We start from the raw sequence: 23,756 nt of genomic DNA, 5'->3' as shown, positions 1-23,756 counted from the left end.
GGAGGTGTCCGAGTTACAGAATACAAGGGAAACAAAAAATGGAAAAGAACACGGCTGTGTTGCCAGAAATGGTCCCATTCTTCAATTCATGGTCATTAGTGGTGCTTGGTACCTCTCTACCCACTCTTCACTGATAATTATTGCTCATTTTGGTTGATTCAATTCCGTACAGATTCCACTCAATGGCATTGCGTTTGGAGCTTTTCGAGCACCGTGCAGATTGCTTGAAAGTTTAAACCCACTTGGAGTTAAGCTGAAGGACTTGTCTCTGAGGCGACAGCCCACTTTTGATGCCTTGGTGCAGTGCACGTACAAAGGCTCTAGATAAACCGAAGACAAGTGCTCACACTAGAGAATAGTTACAATGTAGACTGACAGTACCCGTTTTTGGACTTCAAAAACTAAAACAACAAAATGCTGACACCAGTATACGAAAAAAAAAAAAAAGGTGAAAGTCAAGGGCACTTGCTCATTTTGGGTCTTTTCGGTGCAAACATGGACTCAGATTGAGATAATTTGGCCAGGTTTCTGTCCGACTTAGCAGGGAAAACCCTGTCCTACTTCCGGGATAGGGAGGTGTCCGACATAGAGAATTTCGTCCCCATGTATTTTCAATGGGAGCCCGCCGGTGCAATGAAATCTTGTCCTACATAGGGAGTTGTCCAAGGTGTCCGGCTTCGGAGGTTTTACTGTCGTTCCCCAAACTAGTTTACGTGCACAATAACAGTGATAAATTCAATAGCTAAGCCAGTGGCGGATCCAGACTCTTGGTTAGGAGGGGGGCGGTTTCTTTGCCGAAGCGCGTAGTGGGGAGGGAAGAGAGGGGAATCCAATGTATAAACTAACGTTTTTTTTTTGGGGGGGGGGGGAGGACGATAACCAAACCGCCCCTCCCCCCGAATGCGTCACTGCACTAAGCGGAGTATAATACCAGGGCTGCGTCAAGTGATAGCTTGCCATTGGCCTACTTTATCACAGATGAGTATACTTTAAAGTTTAAACATATATTCGTGTTTTATGATTTTTCAAATTCGGTGGGGGGGGGGGGGGTGGAAATCGGCTGCTATTTACACACGAGAATTCGGGGATAAATCGGGCGCTACGATCTCTGTTTGATATGTTATTGGGGAATTTTCGGCTGAAACGAAAGGCATACGAAACAAGTCACTCCTGCGACGCTGGGACGAGAAACAAGAATTTTTATATTTCCTCTCGGAACTGGGGCAGTGAATTACCGCGGTATTCAAAGACTTGACTGTGCTCCACAAAAGCTCGCCTTTGACTCCTGCAGGAGGGGATTATAAAAGGAGGACAAATAGATTGTCACAAATAGCTTCCTTTGCTGATATTACGATTCACTTTTCCGACGGTTTACCTAGAACGACAGGAGGAGGAGGAGGAGGAGGAGGAGTGTCGTTGGGAGGAACCCGAGAGGTCTGCCTGCCTGATTAGGCGGCATGTTTCTCGGGAAGGGAAAGGTGGTGGAGAGGAGGAGAGGAAAGGGTGAAGTGGAAGACCGAGCGGAATCCGCTCGGGGGGAGGATAGCTGCGTCCATGGGCCGACTTCAGGGGAACTGGGCCGGCATACGCCTATTACACATCTGAGGGAAACCCAGGAAAAACCCCAGACGGCACAGCCGGCCCGCGGATACGAACCGCGGACCTCCCAGTCTCCAAGCGCACGCGTTACCGCTGCGCCACCGGAGCTGGTCCTAGAACGACAAGTTGAAGAACCGCAAGGATTTCGGGTAGATATCGGGTTTTACCCGAATTCTTGAAAACTGGTTCGGGGGGAACTATCGACCAGCTCCGGTGGCGCAGCGGTAACGCGTGCGCTTGGAGACTGGGAGGTCCGCGGTTCGAATCCGCGGGCCGGCTGTGCCGTCTGGGGTTTTTCCTGGGTTTCCCTCAGATGTGTAATAGGCGTATGCCGGCACAGTTCCCCTGAAGTCGGCCCATGGACGCAGCTATCCTCCCCCCGAGCGGATTCCGCTCGGTCTTCCACTTCACCCTTTCCTCTCCTCCTCTCCACCCCCTTTCCCTTCCCGAGAAACATGCCGCCTAATCAGGCAGGCAGACCTCTCGGGTTCCTCCCAACGACACTCCTCCTCCTCCTCCTCCTCCGGGGAACTATCGTGAAAAATCTGGATTAACCCGAAAACGAAGAACCCGAAGAATATTCCATCACTAAACGCCTATAAGAAGTAAACGAAAAACTATCCAATGCACACAAAAGACATCACTGTCCTTCTTCCGATTCACTGTGTGCTGCACTCCACCTCTGACGGCTTGTGGTGCGCAGCGCAACTGGCGCGGCGCAACCATGACATTGTCGCTTGCTGAGCTTCTTCAAGGGTGGCATAATTGAGGAAGCACCCTGACTTTCTGTCAAATAGCCTGGAAACAAACCAAGCAAATAATATACTAAATATTTACCAAATGCACATTCAATTCATCCGTTGCATATTCCAAGAATCTTGTCCGATAAACCAAACACTTAGTAGAAATTACATAGGTACGGAGAGGTTGCGCTGGGATGAAAGCGAATTCGTGTACCGCAGAAACACGCGAGCCTGTCGTTCCAGCTCAACCTTGTCATTTCGAAGGACGGCAGAAACGACATGAGGGATATCTAGTGTTGGCTAGTTCTCTCTCGAACGACAACGCAACAGTACAAATTACGTAGGCACGGAGAGGTTGCGCTGGGATGAAAGCGCACGTGTATACCGCAGAAGCACGCGAGCCTGTCGTTCGAGCTCAAGCTTGTCATTTTCAGTGGCGGCAAAAAATGGCTTGTTGGATATCTAGTGTTGGCTGGTTCTCTCTCGAACAACAACGCAAGAGTACAGATTACATAGGTACGGAGAAGTTGCGCTGGGATGAAAGCGCATGCGTGAACCGCGGAAGCACGCAGGCCTGTCGTTCCAGCTCAAGCTTGTGATTTTCAGTGGCAGCAAAAATAGCTTGTGGGATATCTAGTGTGGCTAGTTCTCTCTCGAACAACAACACAGCAGCACAAATTACATTGGTACGGAAAGGTTCCGCTGGGATGAAAGCGCATACGTGTACTGCAGAAACATGCGAGCGTGTCGTTCCAGCTCAAGCTTGTCATTTTGAGTGGCGGCAAAAACGGCTTGTGGGATATCTAGTGTGGCTAGTTCTCACTCGAACAACAACGCAGCAGTACAAATTACATAGGTACGGAGAGGTTGTGCTGGGATGAAAGCGCACGCGTACCGCAGAAACAGGCGACCTGTCGTTCCAGCTCAAGCTTGTCATTTTGAGTGGCGGCAAAAACGGCTTGTGGGATATCTAGTGTGGCTAGTTCTCACTCGAACAACAACGCAGCAGTACAAATTACATAGGTACGGAGAGGTTGTGCTGGGATGAAAGCGCACGCGTACCGCAGAAACAGGCGACCTGTCGTTCCAGCTCAAGCTTGTCATTTTGAGTGGCGGCAGAAACGACACGAGGGATATCTTGTGCGGCTATTGTTCTCTCTCGTATAACAACACAGCAGAACAAATTACATAGATACGGAGAGGTTGTGCCGGGATGAAAGCGCACGCGTGTACCGCAGAAGCACGCGAGCCTGTCGTTCGAGCTCAAGCTTGTCATTTTCAGTGGCGGCAAAAATGCCTTGTGGGATATCTAGTGTGGGTAGTTCTCTCTGGAACAGCAACGCAGCAGCACAAATTACGTAGGTACGGAGAGGTTGTGCTGGGATGAAAGCGCACGCGTGTACCGCAGAAGCACGCGATCCTGTCGTTCGAGCTGAAGCTTGTCATTTTCAGTGGCGGCAAAAGTGCCTTGTGGGATATCTAGTGTGGGTAGTTCTCTCTGGAACAGCAACGCAGCAGCACAAATTACATAGATACGGAGAGGTTGTGCTGGGATGAAAGCGCACGCGTGTACCGCAGAAGCACGCGATCCTGTCGTTCGAGCTGAAGCTTGTCATTTTCAGTGGCGGCAAAAATGCCTTGTGGGATATCTAGTGTGGGTAGTTCTCTCTGGAACAGCAACGCAGCAGCACAAATTACATAGATACGGAGAGGTTGTGCTGGGATGAAAGCGCACGCGTGTACCGCAGAAGCACGCGATCCTGTCGTTCGAGCTGAAGCTTGTCATTTTCAGTGGCGGCAAAAAATGGCTTTTGGATATCTAGTGTGGCTAGTTCTCTCTCGAACAACAACACTCGTGCCGGGATTCGAACCCCGGGTCACCCCCCAGTCTCGGTGTGCAATGCCATCACAAGGTGCCGTCCTCAGGTGAGGGAGAATGATCGGGGGGGGGGCGTTCAGTTTCTCGCGAAGTAATGGGGAAAATGTCCAAGGTACATAACGAAGCAAGGCAATGACGACTGGGATTCATCCGCAGATAATTATCTGTCAAGTGCAGGCGATGAGCCCTGGTATTTACGGTACTTTATCGTCTCGTATGGTACTTCAGTTGAAGAAATATGTCATTGGAACCCATCGACTCACTGTCCATACCTGTGCACCTCTGGTCTGGTCTCCCTCAACAGGCAATACTTAGTGACAAAGTGTGCGATGGACTCTACAAGACTATGGCCCATATTCTCATGGGCTATGTACCGTGTGAGTACCACGTTATAGAAAGGTAGCTACGTAAGTTAAAGGAGCACTGAGGTGACGCCCAATTTTTTTTTCGTTTTTCGGTGCAAGCGTTCTCCGACGAATAAAATGAGTTCCCGCGAAGGAACGATGGGCGTAGGTGACCTATATAGAGCGAGCGCGAGGGCTCTCTTCCGCACATATTTGAAAATCCTCCTCGTGAAAAGAGCGCATCGCAGATGCATACTACTCCCCTCACGTGACAAGTGACGTACAGCGGCACAGCTCAAGCATGTGTAAGCGGCGCGTGAGCTGCGAAAAAAAACAAAAAAAACAAAGAAACCAGGCACAGAGCCTTCACCACATCACGAGAGCATCGTGCCGGCCGTCCGCGGCTGGTTTCTCCGACAGTTTTTTTTTGTAAACTCGATTGCGCAGCTATAACGCACCGCAGAGCGAAAATATTTTGCATGGCGACTCCTGGTGGACAGCTTGACGCACGAGGCAGGATTTCGAGCGATGTTAAGTGTCACACTCTGCACAGACAAACGAAAAAAAAAAAAATTGGGGGATCACCTCAGTGCTCCCTTAAGCAGTGGCCATCTGTATCCAACGGCTATCATCTCAGAATTAACAAAGAGGAAAAGAACTAACCATGCAAAAACTTTTAGCACGCTATTCATTCGGTGGCGTTAACAGCACAAAATTTCCTTTTCAGATCGGTAGGTATCACGGAACTTTGGGCAAGGAGGCCATTAGCTGTGCCCCTAACTGTAGCGAGAATAATGATGAACAGGGATGGATGCGTGGATTTATCAAACATGGCTAGACATATGGCAGGCACCACACTAGGCGCACGAAGAGAGAATAGCTCAATGCGTGGGAAGTACGTATACTGTAGTAAAATGTCGTTCAGTACGTGATATTTTATTGCAAAAAACCTAGGCAAAGGATTGCAATACCTGTTGTATGTCATAGTCACTGGTGACCTGATCCAATGAGTTTTCATTTAACCAACACAAAATTTATTGCACCGACGTCGCATGTATGCGAGTCGTGTAGAAAATGCTCATTCAGTTACCGTCTACATCGGTAACGTAAGGCCACATTGGTAAAACATACTTGAGTACAGTCTGAATGAACTCATCAAACATGTTAGTCAAGATTAATCGCTATGTACTTTTGGCGCCCTTCCTTAGAGCTCTCCAGTGGTCGTCGTTCCACCTGTAACATTTCGAGTCCGTCACCCACCACGACAACATGTCGTCGTACACCGAGTAAGTTCGAAAGTCTTCGCCGTGCAATTTTTCACAAAGTGAACAAAACGTTTCAACCCAGGACTGCACCACATACTTGTTCTTCCACTCGAGGTACTCCTTGTACAGTTCAAAGTCCTTTTTGACCCTGTGCAGATACCCCGCTAACTCTTTGGGGCTATCGAACGAAGACACGTCAATAACAGAATGTGGCGGAGTTATGGCGCTGTAGTTGACACTGCCCATTGCAACAGGCACTATAACGTGCTGGAGTGCTGAAAACAATTTTTCTGTCACGTAATCGCGGCACAGCGAGTTCTCCAGCGCCAGCACAAAGTAATATTCCTTTACAAAGCGTCGGAAACAGGTATTATTGGAGTCTTGTGGACACTTAAGCAACCCACAAAGGCCGAACACGTCCACGTCGATGTGCTGCCGCAGTTCTCTTACAAACGCCTCCCGTCTGCTGTCCGTGTTGCAGTGGCTCACTACCCACACAGCTGACTTGCTTTTCGTTTCCCACGATTTCTTGATATCCGGCCTTTCCTCTTTACCAGTATTCTTACTCTTGAACATGCCATAAGCAATGGGAATGTCCGAATTCGTCCGATACGTCATTGTCCAGTTGAACATCGACACAATGTATTCGAACCCACCGTAAAAAGAATAAGGCGGCGGTTCCATGCACCAAAATACCCACTTCTGCTCCGGCGCTCGCCTTGAGGGAATGTCGTTTAAGTTCATGTCTCTGGAATGAAAGACGACCGCGTCACTGGACGACAAGAGGTTCCGGTTGTAGGTCACGTGACATCGGTGATGGCAATTCGGGAGTTCTACGTCATCTTCGGGAGAAAGCCCAAGCACGCGCGAATTGAAGAAACTTGTCCACAGAAGGATGCGAGGGATATCGCTTGCATTCACAGAAGATGTCCGATTGTACCAGGGTAGCAGTTTACCGTTGTTTTGTTTTCGATGTGATGGAACGACTAAAACGGGGTACGTAGATGTATAGTTGTAGATGAAAACGGTAGTCAGTAGTGCCAGCAGAAGTATCCATACTACCCACTGTGTGGCGTTCATTGCGTGTCATCATTTGAAGATGGCGCATGGATCTTGTACTTGTGGGCACATTGGCCTTCCTGGAAAAAAGAAGTAATAGATGTAAGACAACACATATCATATAGGGGATACACAACAGCATCTTCATGAACACACTGAAGACGTGATACATGAACCACGAAGGGGTAAGGCTGAAACAAATATCGGTTCGGTCATGGTTACAATTCAGTATCAAATTTTGTAAAGGGTTCGGTTCTGATTCCGGGGTTTTCCCTTTATTCTTTATGGTCACCGGTAGCCAATATAGCTGAACCGGTATCCTTTTCGGTTTTCGTCTTGAACCGGTACCGCAGATTGCTGAATATGAGCACGGGGATACACGGTCACAGTGTCATACCTGCCAAGTCTCCCGATTCATCCGGGAGACTCCCGGATTCAGGTCGTTTTGTACGATTGTATGACCGAGAATCAAATCTCCCGGAAAATGCAGTTTCCCCCACTGTCTAGAACGCCTGATTTTCGTCTGGTCACACAGACGTAAACGTCAATCCCATACCAGCCCGATTGCCATCAGTATCACTGCCGCTTTCTATTCTACTTCTAGCTCTTCTAGTTTCCGGGCATTTCGTCAGTGTTCTCGGGCGACAAGGGTGCCTTTGCCGCGTTTTTGCCTTGCATATTGCAGATCGGGGATCCGCGTAAGCGAAACAAGTGCCTGCACGTGTTTCTGAAGCAATAGACAACTGAATTGGGACGCGTGATCGCGTCCAGGAGAGGGCACCATGTGTTCTGCACAGTTTATGATGCAACATCAGCATTCTGTGTGGAGGGTGGACCGACATTGCTTGTTACCCACGTTACGTCGGGGGAGCACAAGAACCACCTTAAATATAAATACAAACTGTACTAGCTACATCAGTTTTTCCGAAATCGAGACAAGCGCATGACTATGATATTATCCGTGCGGGCCCTTCTCCTCTGTGTTCGCAACTCCCGACGTTGCAAAGCTGTACATATGTGCTCGAACTAAGTCGGCTGCAATCGTCGGTGAAGTGGGAAACCGCGCATAAGAGCTCATGATAAGCGCGCTGTACGGAAAGTGTTTGCAGTCGCTATTCACGTAACTAACGACAGCGATGTACAGCTGTAACTGATGGTTCTGACGTATTATGCAATCTACTTTTATAATGCGTTGTTAACTACCTGTTCAACAACTACTATGTAGCTCTCCTGGGCAGTCCAGATGGGCTTTCGAAGTTTAGCCACATTACTGAGGCAGTGCTGAAGTAGTACTCCTGAATCTGAGGGCTTGAGTATTGCGAAGAGAACAGGGACATAGTTTCGTGTCTTCACGTTCTTTTGAGAAAGTGTCATGGCCTCGTCACAGCTAGAAACCCAGATAGTTTCTTGGAGAGGGCAAAGTCTGTTGCTGCAAAACTTGTGCCTGATGAGTCTGCTGGGGTCAAGCGCGCCCTGTTACATGTGCAAATAAAAGCCTTCTAACATCGGCTTTCTCCATAGCAAGTCCATTTGCCAACAAACGTACCCCCCCCCCCCCCCCCGCTTTTCAAATCTACCTAATTCGGATGTTCCCAAGTTGGCAGGTATGCTGTGTTCTTCCCAGACCTGTCGTGCATGGTGCATAACTTCCGGGAATATACTTCTGGAAATATGTCATATCGGTCGGTCGCTGCGCGGTGGAGCGGGAAGGGACCTGTCGGAACCAGGCCAGAAAGCGCCTTCGGGAACCAGAGAAAGAAACCGATACGATACATGTGACGCCATCCATATAAGCGTCTCTGGTTCCCGAAAGCACTTTCTCACAGAGGTTTCCCTACAGCCACTCCTAGGTTATTTCGAAACCCCCCTCCCCCGTAAATTTCTGAGATGGCCCAATACAGCTTGGATACACCAATACGTTGGAATCGAGCATCCTGTGCTGTACACGGCATTCAAACTTTGGATGACAAGTTCATAGCCATGCAAATGAGCGTATCATGCATTGTTCCGATATAATTTGTTACGAACTTTTGCAACCCCTTTAACCCGCGCATAACAGGAAGCACCAGTTGCACACCTTTGTGCAATCACCAATGCTCTGTTGTCTCGTTTTTCGGCTGTTCTTCTCACCGTTTGTTATATCGTTGGCCGTTGGCAGCGGGGTGAATCGCCCACCTCATCATCATCATCGAATGTGTGTGTGTGTGTGTGTATGTGTGTGGCTATCCAATTTTCACAGCCACGTGAGACAACGTTGTGTTCCTTTTGTATTTTTATGACTGCGTCTAGTTTATGGTAGCACTCGTTGTAGAGCCGTTGTCGTAAGGTATTAGCATAGGTCGGCATTTTCCTAAGAATTCATTCAACATCACATCATGGACAGTTTTCTGCAAAGCCCATCACATCACGAGCCCATCACTCAACTTCAACTTCAGAATTCATCACATCATAACCCATCATTCAACTTCAGAACCCATCACAGACTTCAACTTCAGAAACCATCACCGACTTCAGAGCCCATCATCAGAATTCAACTTCAGATCCCATCACGGTTTTGAAGTTGAATACCTATGATGGGTTCTGAAGTCAGTGGTGGATTTTGAAGTTGAAGTTTGTGATGGGGCTTTGAAGTTGAATTCCTATGATGGGTTCTGAAGTCGGTGATGGATTTTGAAGTTGAAGTTTGTGATGGGGTTTTGAAGTTGAACTCCAACAAACGTCTACGTTGGGTGTGCCCGGCTGCAGGATTACGACGCTAGCATCCTCTCGCCTGCGTGAGTTTTCTGGTAGTGGCTGCAAAAGCGTAAGCGAAGGAGGGGTATGCTGTTTGGAGGGTGCGGTCAGCCTGCACTCGGTTGGACTTGGAAGCAGGGTGTACCAATGAAGGAGGAAAGGGAGGGATGGCACGTTTGACCTCCGCTGTCGCATGTGAACGGCGGAAGGTGTGTTGCTTGCGCGGTAGGGTTGTTGCACAAGGTTGGGCCCGTTGTTGACAGATAAGTGAGCGCATAAACAGATTGCGCGTTCATGTGGCTTCGGGCGACCGCTGATGGGGTTTTGAAGTTGAATACCAACGAAGGCCTACGTTGGTGTGCCCGCTGCTGGAGGATTACGTCCTTGGCGTCTTCCTCGCCCCTGTTAGCGTGGATTTCCAGGTAGTGGCGGTGAAAGCGGAAGCGGAGGAGGGGTATACTGTTTGGAGGGTGCTGTCGCCGTGCTCTCGGTTGGGCTTCGGTATCGCAATACATCGTGGCCTGTCATTCAGTATTACATGAGTTCTTGTGACATGATGCTTACTGACACTGAAAATAGCCGTCATGAACGAATTCAGCGACCTGTGATCACCTTCGCCGGACATATGTTTTTACTCTCGTTATTTCATGCAATACACCCACTGCATTGGTTTATACGGAATCCCAAGCAGGAGGCGTGGTCATTATTACAGCTACGTGATAACAGCTCTACACGTATAATTACCGACAGCTGAAATAGCAAGCCCCCCTTTTGTTTTTGCAGGGGGTGTCTCCAAACTTTTTTTATTTGTGGTGGTGGTGGCGGTGGGTGTCATTGCATTCTTTTTCCTCCGAGGAAGGTATATACGGACGAACACTAAGTGAATTCTTAACCCGCCCGGAAGACCACCAATTTACAGTCCGTGAAACAGTTCCTTTTCCTCTCTCACAGTCTGTGAATAAATATGTGTCGACACAGTTTACAACAATTCCCACTCTTGCCTGTTTTTATTTGATGTTTGAAACAACCTATCATAATCACTTGACTGTAGTGTTAGTCAATGTTTGGGGTAACTTCGCCAAAGTATCATGAGCAAAGTTAGAAACTTCTATTTCGCTTCACGACCAAGCAGGCAGAACGCGGGCTCCTTTCTTTTTATTTTGCCGCGGAGAAATCCCACGACCATGGAGGCCCACGACAGTGACCCCGCCCCTCGCACGTGCGCGACGCCAGCAGCCTGTCTGCTCCGCCTTGCTGCAGCGCGATGTACTGGATGTACGCTACCACAATTCCGACGTGCTTCTGAGTTACGTCGCAGCAGAGCGTTCGCTTGGAGTTCGTGGAGTGCATCTTTTAACGGGGAAGGTGATAAGGCCACGCTTGGCAAGGTTCTATGAAATGTGAGCGGAAAATGGGACTCGCAGAACTTGGAATTCCAATTCTCACTTTGTGCCCAATTGACAAGGTATATTCGGACCTCCGCTCCCAACTTAATTTCGGCATGGTGGCAAGAACTTTCATTTCTCACTTAATTTTATTTTCAGAACGTGAAGGTTGTAACTTCGTTACATATATAGCTCGATGACGTAACTCGTAACTATATAGCAACTTTTGGGTGGTAATTAACTTCCCCATCTCTGCTGAAATGTACTTTATTGGTGAGGAATACCTAAGAAATAGCAGCTGCGTGCTCGGATGAACACTTGTGTCCGATGGATGGTACACGCGTGCGGAACAGATAATTCCCCAAGACATAACCTATGTACCTCAGATAGGTAAGAGCCCTACCTCTATGTATTACATTTAAATAAAAGACGTCCAGAAAAACAATGTCAGCCCGATCTTGTCCTATTTGGATCCCAAGCACACAAAGAAAAAAAATCAATCTAAGTAGACACAAAATAAGTCTAGTAAAACACACGTCGTCAGCACGACAGCAATACACTGTCGTCTAGTAAAACGCGCATACGCGACCGAAGGCGAAGGCTCAAATCCAAACCCATCTAATATACATATATACGCACATTATAGCTGTGGGCGAGCAAACAGAACAACCGCAACGTGCAGACAGCGCCAGCGCAGAACGCCAAATCGTCTCTCGATCTAATCTACCGCTTACATTTGCAACATACAGTTGCCTCCGGCTACATGACATTGCCCTCCGCGCCCCAATACGCGAGAGAGTAACGCGTTCCAAACACTTTCCCTCTCTGCGTCCGCCGATACACAACGAGGAGGGGAGGAAGTCCGCCAGGCATCTGCAGTGTCAGGCCCACACGCCCACACCAGACACGAAACGCGAAGCGTTTATGTTCGCTCGGTGCACTCCAATACACATTTGCCATTCACTCCGCACACGTTCACACAAGTAATAGTCACGACACGTGAACATCAGACATCGACTAAACATTGTCGGCTTCAAAACCCATTATGAGGATCCCGAAACCTATCAGTCATCTTCAAAATCCATCGTACAGACTTCAACGTCAAATCCCATCACGCAGACTTCCTCTTCAAAACCATCGCGCTGACTTCAAAACCCAACAGCCTGACCCACACACCCACAAAACCCACACACGCTGGCTTCAACTTCAAAACCCATCACGCTGACTTCAACTTCAAATCACATCATAGCCGTTCATTCAACTTCAACTTCACATCACATCATGTCGTTCATTCAACATGACATCATTCTGTATGAGGTGATGGTGAATGAAGTTGGTGAAGGCCATCATGAACGAATTCGCTGACCTATGGGTATTAGTGAGCTTTAGAGAACCGTACGCTCTAGTCTTTGCATCCGTGAGGGATAGCGTGGTGGTACTGCGCACTGCGCGAAGCTCTCTATGTTTTGCGCGTGCGCAGAACCACCGACGCTATTTCTACGCCTATTTCTTAGCACCAACGCTATTCCTTACGTACGCAAAAGCGATAGCGAACGATGCACTAAAACTCTCTATTGTGTGGTTACAACATATTTGTTTACAAATACATTTGTTTATTACAATAACATATTTGTTTACAAATAAAATCGCATCTGAAGAACGTTATTGACTACACCCCATCAACGTGCGGTGGTGTTCTCCGTTCACACAAAAACCTGACGCCTTCGCAGCCACGTGCGCAGGAGTGATCTATCGTCCACACGAAATAAGGGCTAGATGTTGTTCACGGTTCTATTGGGCACGCACATGTGGACAACTTTCGGGTCTTCTGGGCTTCGTCTCATCGCAGCCGCGGTGGTGGTTGTGATGGAGAGAGGGCTTGCCGTTGTTGGCCTTACAGTCATCGCAGCCGCTCTGCGTTCCCTCACTGCTGAGTCATGTTGTCGTTATGCAACCAATGCGCGTCTGGTTGCTTGTCCGCTCGATGTGCTATACTGGAAGGCTATGTTCGCTGATTGTCGAGATACTCGACGCATCGATACAAGTAATCGGAACGTGCCTATTGGACAGCGTTGCGCACGGTGCTCACCGCTGTCCAATAGACGCATTCCAATTATTTTTCGCGACGCATCAAGTTATCTCTACACTGAACGAACTTAGCCTCTGTTAGCCCCGAGCAAGGTCTGTTGCGCTGGAGTTTTTTGCAGAGCCAGCTAGCGACCGACAGCCAAATTAGTCCCTAGTTAAGCGGCCTCCCGTGTGTATACATTTTTGCGTTGTTTGCCTGCGAATGGGAGAGCTGAAAAGCGCTCGAGAGAGAAAACATCACAATATTAAAAGTTAATTGTTATTCTTGTTAGGTTGTGACTACAGCTACAGAAATTCAGAAGACAAATATGTCTCTACAGCTTTACAAAACAAATCGCGCGAACGATATCGTAGCCACCATTGGATTAGAACTCTGCGTCCTGTGACATCAATGTTTACAAGATTCACAATGGAATGACTCCAGTTACCTTTATCTACGATACAGACAAGACGCTTCACATGTCATTTGGTAGACAGCAGGTGTGATTAAGTTCGGGACAAATATGTGAAACAATGTGATTCTAGCTTTGGAATAACACACGACGGAAATAAGTTTTCATGTTTTACAATGACAGATACGTTGTGAATCTTTGAATAGACAAAAAAGAACAGTAGCTTATTAAGATGATTTCACCAAGGGACCTCGTGCTGATTGATAAGGGGGGATATGTTTATTGCAAAGTCAGGTGAAAGGGCTTTCTGAAATTCAAGGTCGTACTGAGAACATAGATCCAGTTCTGGTAATGCCTCCATTTTCATCGTAGTGCGCAGCTTTGAGAGCAGCAGATGCAAGATAATGATTACATTGCTCAAGTTCACACGTATGTCGATCGTGCCATTCAGTGCGTAAAAGTTTACAATCTCCTGAACAGAAAGATACCTGCAACTTTAATCTCACATGTGAAAAGGACACCCTCATTTCAGTCGTGTTCTAGCTAACTTACAAACGAATGTCTGTTGACTAACATATGATTTATTTTGCACAATATTACGCATAGGTAAAAATACCAGAAAGATTCTATACGGAGAAATCACAGCAGGTCCGACCGACCTCCGCGGAAAACTAGGAAGCGTAGTTCGTGCCTCGGGCGCCTGTGGCGCACATGTCGGTAAATCGCAGCGCCGCCTGGTTAGTGCAACGCATGCAACACGTGCAACAGGCCTTGGCCACCCCATAAGTAGTATAGTTTAATACTGTATAATAACCGTTACGTACAACGACCACTTTTTCTAATCCAAGATGGCCGATTCTAATCCAATTCTCAGCCAAAATCTAGCTCTAAGCCAACATAATCCAGTTCTAAGCCAACACAATCCACTTGTAATCCAACACAAGCCAAATCCAAAGCCGTCTGGTTGACCGCCATTAGCCCCGCCCACTTCACGTTGATTGGTCCACGCCAAGCCCCACTGATCATTGATTGGTCAATCGTAGCTCTGCTCCTTGATGCTAATTAGTTGGCATGGCTCCGCCCACTTCACGGTGATTGGCGCACACCGAACCTACCGATCGTTGATTGCTTGATCGTAGCTCCACCCTTTTATGCTAAGTAGTTGGCTCCGCTCACTTCACGTTCATTGGACCATGCTAAGCCCGCTGATCGTTGATTGGTTCACCATAGCTCCACCCATTTTATGTTAATTACTTGGCTCCGCCCACTTCATGCTGATTGGTGCATGCCGACCCCGCTATGCTAATTAACCGGCTCCGCTGATTGGTCCTACTCTCCCAGCGCTCCGATTGGCCCGCACCGCTGAACATAGCCTTCGCCAGCGCCCTGCTGGCGAAGGCTATGGCGAAGGCAGTCCTCCTCAGGTACCCCCGGACGCGGCTGCAGAGTATGTACCACTGCGCCCATACACCATGTTGCAAGCCCATTGGCCTAGACTGTGCGCGCGCTCCGATTGGTCGAGAACGTTTTGAACTCGCATTTTGTAGCGCGCATGTGCGTACAGCGTCTCGGCCGTTTCAGCATAGTTTCGAAATAGCATGGCCGGCATGTCGTCCTCCTGTGTTCGGTGGTCTCAATCGACAGAACAGTTTGCAGAAATATGTTCGCGGGTTTATTAGTTCGTCCTTGTGAGTCTACGCGTGTTGTGCTGTTTCTGGACACAACTGTTATTCCACGAACAATTTGTCAACTGCGGTACCGGAATGCTTCATGAGTTGGAGCGTGAAGAACAAGTTCGAGCGCCGTTGGACTTCGAGGACTGTCAACAAAGACAGGATTACGTGCCACACAAGCGCTTTTCGCTTCGCTATAATGGATGCACCGCAGGCAGCGAAAGAAGATGCTCATCATGAAATGGTACGCACTCATGAGACTGACTCGGTATTAGGATTTAGGAGTTGAACGGTGTGTTCGTTCTGCTTCGAACTTTGTCCCAGTGTGTCAGCAACGCAGTGGGCTTTGTACGCACAGTGCACCCATGTATCAGATCTTTGAATTAGTGCTTTGTATCAAATAAATCTTTATTTTACCCCAAAATCGCTTTAGTTATTTTGAATACCGAGTAACGGCGGCAAGCCTGAAATCCAGTAGAAGTCGATGGTAGCCAGGACCGACCGAAAAGCCAGCCAGACATGGAGGCTCCTGATTGGCCGACTGGTTGTGCATAATATCCACCACGTCGCAATTTCATTGGTCGTGTGCCCAGTGTTGTGTGAATTATCTCAAACTATGGGCTCTATGGGGAGCTGTTGGAGCCTGGCGAAGGCTTTATCTCACACAGGAAAAAGAATACATTTCAAGGTTTATTGAGTACATGTTTGAGGAAAAGCATGGCGGTCTTGGAGAGGTTGATTCCTTTGATGCTGGGCATGGTTCCGCGGAAGTGACGGATCATGTAGACGTCTCCGGGACAGCGGCTCAGAAAAATTTCGTTCTCCGTGAGCTGGCACTTCCACGTGCACTGGATATCTTCGTAGCTGTCGCTCACGTCCAGCGAGTGAAGGCACGTGCGCAGCGATTCAGTAGTGTTCCTGTTCAGGTTAATGCCGGACCGCATAGGTACCATGCGCCACTCCCTGATGGCCAAGATGTCGCCGGGGCATTCGTGCGCGTACGTGTGCTTATCCTTCTCCAATTTGATGCTCGCCGTACAGTTGCCGGCGTCCAGCGCCAGCGCGCACGAGACGAGCGAGAAGAGAACGATGTCCCACATCCTTCCAGTGATGCAGTCCAAATGACGCTACTCCGACTCATCCTCCGCATTATGTGTGCGGGGGAAAGAACACCGGGTGAAATCCCGCTATCTACGTCATCCACTCGAGCTTGCCATATTCGCAGCTTCCGTACGGATAGGAGTCCACGTCATTATAGAGGTACCGTTTGTCGTCGTACGCCATCAGACTTCTTTTCACATTTCTGATGGTGTACATGCACTGTTTCTTTCCCACTATTGACACCTGTTCGTGCGATATGCTAGCATGCTTGAATAGAGTATCGTGGTACGTATCATGGAGGAGGTGTTTGCGCACAACGTTCTTTTTGACCCCTTTAGCTCTTGCAATTTGTTTTCCCCTGGCTATATTGATGGAATACATTTTGGCTTTCAAGCATATTACTTCCTCGATGGGTATGCTACCCGTTTCACTTCTGAACGCGCCAAGCCTACCGCGATTGCGCTCGCTGTACAGTGGATGATCACGATCGAAGGAAGACAAGTCTAAATGGTCGTCGGCGATCGCACGTAACTGATCTTCGTAGTCCTTGCAGAATAGGCCGAGGATCACAGAATCCGTGTCAAAGTAGCAGGTAATCACCGGACAAGTGAGCTTACTCAGCAGGGTTTCATAGTAGAACGAGTACATGGTTAACTTACTCAGTTCTAAACTCGTGAAGCCAATCTGCAGGGGGAAATCGCATCGAACTTTTCTTTTGCGCATTTCGTACATGACGCAATCGGGGGTCAAAATTTCCAGTTGCACGCATTCCGCCCGACTCCCGAGGCGACTCGCCGTCTCCTCATCGAAGGCTACTCGAATGTCCCGCATATTAAATTTATCTAGCAGCGTACGCCCGAAGACCGCATTTGAGATTTTATAGAATTTTTTCTCGAACGTCGTGCTCGAGGCAACACGTCTGGCAACATTGTCCTCGATGTAGGGACCCAGGAATGGTGCCTGACGAAATTTTAGAATTCGGTGAATTTTCGTCAACCGCATGCCCAATCTACAATAGAGCGCGAGCAGCGTGTAATGAACGACGTACTCGACCTTGTCCTTGCACGTGAGCAGCAGCTTTTTGCTGTTAGCCCGCTGATACATTAACTCTTCGAGGAGCCCCGCCGAAATGGTGAGAGCCATTCCTTCGGGACGACAGCCTTCTCGGGAGCCAGGGGGAAGTACCGCGTCAGCGCGTGAATAGATTTTGGATACTCCAAGTCGCACACGTACACGTATCCCACGTCCGAATCCGTGGGGTGACGCATAAAATCCACGGAGCTAAAATCCTCGACCCATTCGAAATCGCCGACGGGGAGGTGCTTTATCATACTGAATCCGTAAAGATTGTTGCAATCTATGTACGATATGGGGGGTACACCTCCTCTTTATCGGGATCGTAGCCACTGCACAGCGGGTTGTTAGCCCGTAAATGACGTCTGCTCGCCTGACAGAGCCCGCCTCTAACACCCGATTCGATGGTCCGGTACATGTCCTCGTCAATGATCAGCTCCAATTTTGCCCGCGTGTAATTTAGAGTGCATTGCCACGAATAGGATGCCAGAGAAACGCAATGAAGCAATTCCAAACCGCGCGCGTCGTAGCACAGGCGTCGGAAGTGCTGCATTACGTCAGCATGTAACAGGGCATCCGTTTTCAGGTACAATGCATTATAATCCCTCAGATTCGAGCATCCAAAACGTTCAAATACGTGCTGCGCGTACTGATAGTCTTCGTCGCTTATATCCTCTCCCGCCAGATCGTTTCGGAAGGCGGATTTTGCCGGCAGAGCCAATTCGTCGTAGACCGCGAACGCGCTATGGCTTTACGGGAATACACCTTTACGAAGCAAAATTTCGTAGTCGTCTCCAAATACCTGCTTCAGGCATTGGAACGCCTCTGCGCCCCCCATAGATTTGACTGTTTCCACGAGCTCTCCCAGCGACGAATTAGGTACTGCATGGTATCTCTGAATAGGAAGGTGCCAATTTCGAACGATCGGATTTTTTCCATGGAACTGGCCACGATGAAGGGAGCTCGCTTCCACCCGAGAAGGTGAAATTCCTGCAGCAGCCCGGCCAAATCGTAGGCCAGATTGTGCACCACGATGGGCCGTTTTTCCGTCGTCGTGCACGCCATGTTACAGGGGTTGCACAGCGTCGCGATGTAATTTGTCTCGCCGGCAGTACAACGCTTGGAATGGTCGTGGTGCCGGACACGTAGGTAGATCTTGCGCGAACTCCCGCCTACAGTACGCGCAGTGGGTGGTAGCTCTGTGCCGCGCTCGTTGCTCATCATTCAGCACCATTTCCGCGGGGCAGGCGTTCAGGGCGATCATCTCTTCCCGCATTTCCATCAAAGCTTTTACGCTCTGCCTCGCGCGTCCTGATGCGCATCACCTTCGAGTCGTGGGTGCGCACGAGCACGGCACAGAAGCTCGAGGTGAGGTGACGCTGCATACAAACACCACTAGGCGCGAGAACGCTTTCCGTGTCCAACGCGACGACATAGTTGTACTGCTGCTTGTACTGTATTTTACTAAATTCTACAAAGTTTTTGCCTGGCTCGCAAAATTCCAATATGATTTCGTTTACCTCCGCGCACAGGCGACGATGTTTCGCCATGCTCTCTTCCTTCACGAAAGAGCGCGTGCAACGTTCGCATACGAAATGGTTACTTCTGGTTGTCAACAAGGGTTCGAGGGACTTGATTCCGAAAAAATGTTCATCAACAGCCAATAAGTGAATTTTCTTTTCATACTCGAATTTTGGGGGTCGCGACACGCACACTCCCTGATCGATGTACTCGTATACGTACACGGATAACTTGTTTTTGTCTTCGAATTCGTCCAGGTCAGAGTAGGAAACGGGGAAGCGGCTAGGCCACCAGTACTTCGCGGCATAGCTTTCATATTTTTTCCATCTATTCCTTTCCTGCGGGTGCAGGAGGGCGAGCGTATTGTATTTAAAACACTCACCCTCCTTACGTGCTGGTAAATGAATATTCGTTAGCACGTTCCTGCGTTTAGCCAAATGATCGGGAAGTGCCCCCATTGCATCCGAATTTTTTCGTTTTCACCGGGGAAATATATATTTGAACGTTTTGGACGTCGGTGGACACGAACCCACTCCCTTCCCGCTGATAATTTTCGATGCGCCCCGTGGACTCCTGAATCATGTCCGTTAGGGTATTCGCAATGGCTCCGTCGCTGTGGACTTCACGAGCAAACGCCATCAAGTGGGCAATGTGCTCGATTATCTCCCCCACGAGTCTCCTTCACCATTAAAACATCGGAACAAATGCAAAACCTAAAGGGTATTCGTTGCGCTCTCAATATAGCGACCATATCGTGAAAATGAATCATTGAATATTGTCGCAAATCCTCTACTCCCTGATCGTGAACAGATGTCAATAGAACGAATCTTTTGACGATACCTCTAAGTGCAGTGTCAGTCTGGAAGAAGGGCAGGAAGGATATATCCACGTCGGGGTGCCATCGCATCACATGAGCAGACAGTGTAGGAGGTGCGCCGTCCCGAGAATCGTCTTCCGATTCATCGTCGATATTGTGATGGTAAAAAAAGCAGAATACACACCGAGGCACTGAAAAAAAACGGATCCGTAAGAAATGTGCAACAAGTAAAGGGGATAACTTACTTGTGAAGCAAGTGAAAGCAGACTCTTCCCCCTGAGGCGATCGCGCGGCTTATAAACCAGCATCCACGCTGCATGCGCCAACACGTTGGGGCTCGCTTGTTTCCGCACGGTCGTAAATCATGTGTCACCTTGAGGATGAGGCCACGTTGGGGCCATCCGTCTAATATCAAAACGCACTTCCACCCGTCATGGTCAAAATGAGAACTCTATGGTGAGCTTTGTTTTGTCACCGTCGAAGAAAATGTTGCGTATGTTTCAAAGATGGTGTAAACAGATTTCGCTTTCTCCGCGAAATTGGGTCACCTTGAGGATGAGTCGGCTGCATGTTCCAACACGTTGGGGCTACCTGTTTTATATCAAAATGCACTTCCTCCCGTCATGGCCGAAATGAGTTTATACTATAGAACTCTATAGTGAGCTTTGTTTTATTCTCAGCGAAGAAAATGTTGCGTATGTTTCAAGGTGATGTAAATAGGGTTTCTTCGAGAAATTGGGTCACCTTGAGACATGCCCCAACATGATGGTGCCATCTGTTTAATAGCAAAAACGCATTTCCACCCGTCGTGGCGGGCCCTAGCGAAAAAATGTTGCGTATGTTTCCAGGTGGTATAAACAGATTTCGCTTTCTCCGAGAAATTGGGTCACCTTGAGGATGAGTCGGCTGCATGTTGGGGCCATCTGTTTTATATCAGAGCTTGCAGTTTGAAGGTCGTAAATCATGTTTTCCGAGGCCGCGCGTATTAAAACCAAAAGTAAACTGTTGTGCCTGATGAGGCAAGTCTATCTGAAGGAAAATATCCCTATGAGCCCACGTCACCACCTGCTCATTGCCGAAACAAGCTTTCTGTAACCAAAAACAAAGTGTTCACTTATGCAGTTTCCAAGAAGTTCCAAATGTCCTTCGCGCGCGCGCGTCATATATCACGGGCTGTTCCTGCGTGATCGTGTAAACGAAATCGCACCACCCTTGCGCTCCTCCAGGGGTGCTTTATATAAAAGTTACGATATATACAACTCATTTGAGGTTTGTGAAGCTACTTCCGTCGGTCGGCTCCTGGTGAAGCGCACAACGAGAAAGGTATGTTTCACTATTGTCTTCAAGATGAGGAAAGTTAGGTAATAGTTGTCCTGCTTTTCAGTTCATTTGGCGTGCGTAGAAACTTGCACTGAGAAGTAACAATAAAAAAACGGCTAGGAAGCAAGCGAGCTGGTGAAGATGATGCAGCTCGCTTGCTTCCTAGCCGTTTTGTTATTGTCATATCCTCACGCAAGCTTCGTCCCATATATTGAGACTTCGTGTTTGTGTCTGTCCTTTCGTGTTCCCTAGTCTCGGGGTTTTACATTATGCACTGAGAAGTAAGCGAGATATGTCATCTATTTTCGAGAAGCTGGATAAACTAAAGAAACCTGGTGATGGGGACACTCAGAAAATGAGCATTGTTCCGAAGAACGAAAAGCTCGACGTGTTGGACTTACGCAAAGTAGATACTATGTACGGGGAGGCCGTGTACGTGGAACTCCTGATGGACAACGATAAACGCGTAAAGGTGTACCTACCCAGTCGTTTTAAGCGACCCACAGATGAAGATTTGCAAGAAATGTGAGAATTACCAGATCTGAAACTAGAGAAGGAGGAGAGATTCAGGGATGCTAAACGAGTCGCATCGCCTGACATCATCTTTACTCACGCGAAGAAGAAGTGACCGGTCTCTCTCCTCCGGAGGAACTCTACCTCCGATAGAACCCGCTTTTTCCGTGATTTGTCAATAACTATGAGAGTGAGATATCGCTCATCCCAATCTGCGGGTATCCTGTCCATAAACTCCACGCCGTCTAAATCTTTTTCCCATCCAGCTGCATACTTTCGTACGTAGAGTATCTTCTGCAGTGGAATGGTAAATAACTCGGGGTGTCTCATTATATTCTGCGTGAGCACCGTCTTGCCACACATGGACGCGCCGGAGGTGAGAATTCGAGCGGGGTGCTGGAACTGCATGCGCATCGTGGAATAAGTTGAGCAGACTGTGTAGAGAGCTGTGATGCATCTTTATTTTCATCCATAGTTCCTAGCGCGATTGATGATCGTCTCCAGGACTCTTATTTCTTCCTGGCATAGTTCCTGAAGCTCGCGCAGTGATTGCTCCCTGTAAGCCGACAAGTACTCGTCCAAGATTTCGCGTATGATGTCCCGTAACTTGTTTGCGGTGAAACAGGAGCGCAATATGTGGCAGCACGTCTCGACGAAGTTCTCTCGCTCGTGTGACGCCTCAAAGCGGAACCGCGCGGAGTTGATGCACCTGAGTCGCGCCATCTGGTGGCATGAGGTAAGTTTGGACGTATGAGATAGAGATACCCAATTGGGTTAGAACCATCTGAAATCACTGCCGAGTGATCCGTGCACCATCTGGCTGGCGCCGGTGAAGGGTATGTTCAGTAGGCCAATCAGGACTGGTAGCCATTATGGTGGGCTTAGTGCGGGCCAATCGGCATGAAGTGGGCGGAGCCAGTAGATAGGTAAGTTTGAACATCTGAGATAAAGCCGCAGCGGGGCTGCCGTCGCGATGGTGAAGGCGGGGCGCCTGGAGAGTAGGACCCGTCAGCGGAGCCGGTTAATTAGCATAGCGGGGTCGGCGTGCACGAATCAGCGTGAAGTGGGCGGAGTCAAGTAATTAACATAAAAGGGGTGGAGCTATGGCGAACCAATCAACGATCAGCGGGCTTAGCATGGTCCAATGAACGTGAAGTGAGCGGAGCCAACTAAGTAGCATAGAGAGGTGGAGCTACGATCAACCAATCAACGATCAGTAGGCTCGGTGTGCGCCAATCAACGTGACGTGGGCGGAGCCAAGCCAGCTAATTAGCATAACTAGCTACGATTGACCAATCAATGATCAGTGGGGCTTGGCGTGGACCAATCAACGTGAAGTGGGCGGGGCTAATGGCGGCCAATCAGATGGCTTTGGATTTGGCTTGTGTTGGATTACAAGTGGATTGTGTTGGCTTAGAATTAGCTTTTGGCTTAGAATTGGATTAGAATCGGCCATCTTGGATTAGGAAAAGTGGTTGTACGTAACGGTTATTATACAGTATTAAACTATACTACTCCCATAGCATGTGATTGCGTGTGATAGACTGACGTCGCTTGCGTGCATCCCGCACTTTATCCCGCACGGCTGCCGCTTTCTTTGTTTTCTTTTTCATCTCAGATTTGCTGCTGCGCCAACTAATGACCGGCCTTGACAGAAAGTTCTCTCGTACAGCTGTCGCTGTAAAATTAGGTAGACGAGGACTTCAGAAAACACATGAAGGACGAACAGACACAACGTGAATAGGGTTTAGGGTTTTCGGACTTATGCGAAACATCCGATTAAATTTGAAATTTAAGGCAATTCGGATTCATCCGAAAAACTCCCCTTTTGTGGGTGCCAGTCGCCGAGAGCTCAACAAGAAAAGTCATGCCCTGATAACTGGCTGACGTGGTTTATTTCTACGTTGAGATTGTCTCGCATCGCGAGTTACCGGCCCCTGCGACAAGGATAGGTGTCTCTCTTGACCCGATCCAGTGGGTTAACAATGCGGAAGCAATCCGTGTAATGCCGGTAAACTCCATCTCCTCTCGTGGAAAAATTCCGAAGAGTAGATGGAATGGTGTCGGCTCGACATAAACCCCCGTGGTGTGGTACTTCAGCTGCGGGGCTAATACAGCCAATGCCGTGGCTGCGCTGCCGTTAACAGCGGACAATCGGGCGAAGATAAAACCGACGCGTTACACTCTGGTGGGGCATATCCAATAATAGGGCCTTCCTCGCTTCCGCTATGATGAAACTCACGTCAATAG

At 48.6% G+C, this 23,756-nt stretch overlaps 1 protein-coding gene across 3 annotated transcripts in view; it reads right to left on the bottom strand.

Moving 5' to 3' along the window:
• Positions 1–5,480: 5,480 nt before the first annotated feature.
• The window catches only part of LOC135399807 (alpha-(1,3)-fucosyltransferase C-like), a 107,486-nt gene continuing 89,210 nt past the window's right edge, over positions 5,481–23,756 (bottom strand). For all 3 annotated transcript variants that reach the window (XM_064631557.1, XM_064631550.1, XM_064631564.1), the window contains one exon: positions 5,481–6,969. In XM_064631557.1, the coding sequence (XP_064487627.1) occupies positions 5,747–6,910 (1,164 nt within the window). In that variant the 5' untranslated portion in view covers positions 6,911–6,969 and the 3' untranslated portion in view covers positions 5,481–5,746. The remainder of the gene's footprint in view (positions 6,970–23,756) is intronic.

The sequence above is a fragment of the Ornithodoros turicata genome, chromosome 1 (assembly GCF_037126465.1).
Source record: "Ornithodoros turicata isolate Travis chromosome 1, ASM3712646v1, whole genome shotgun sequence".
Lineage (NCBI taxonomy): Eukaryota > Metazoa > Arthropoda > Arachnida > Ixodida > Argasidae > Ornithodoros > Ornithodoros turicata.
This window is presented reverse-complemented; position numbering and strand designations above follow the sequence as displayed.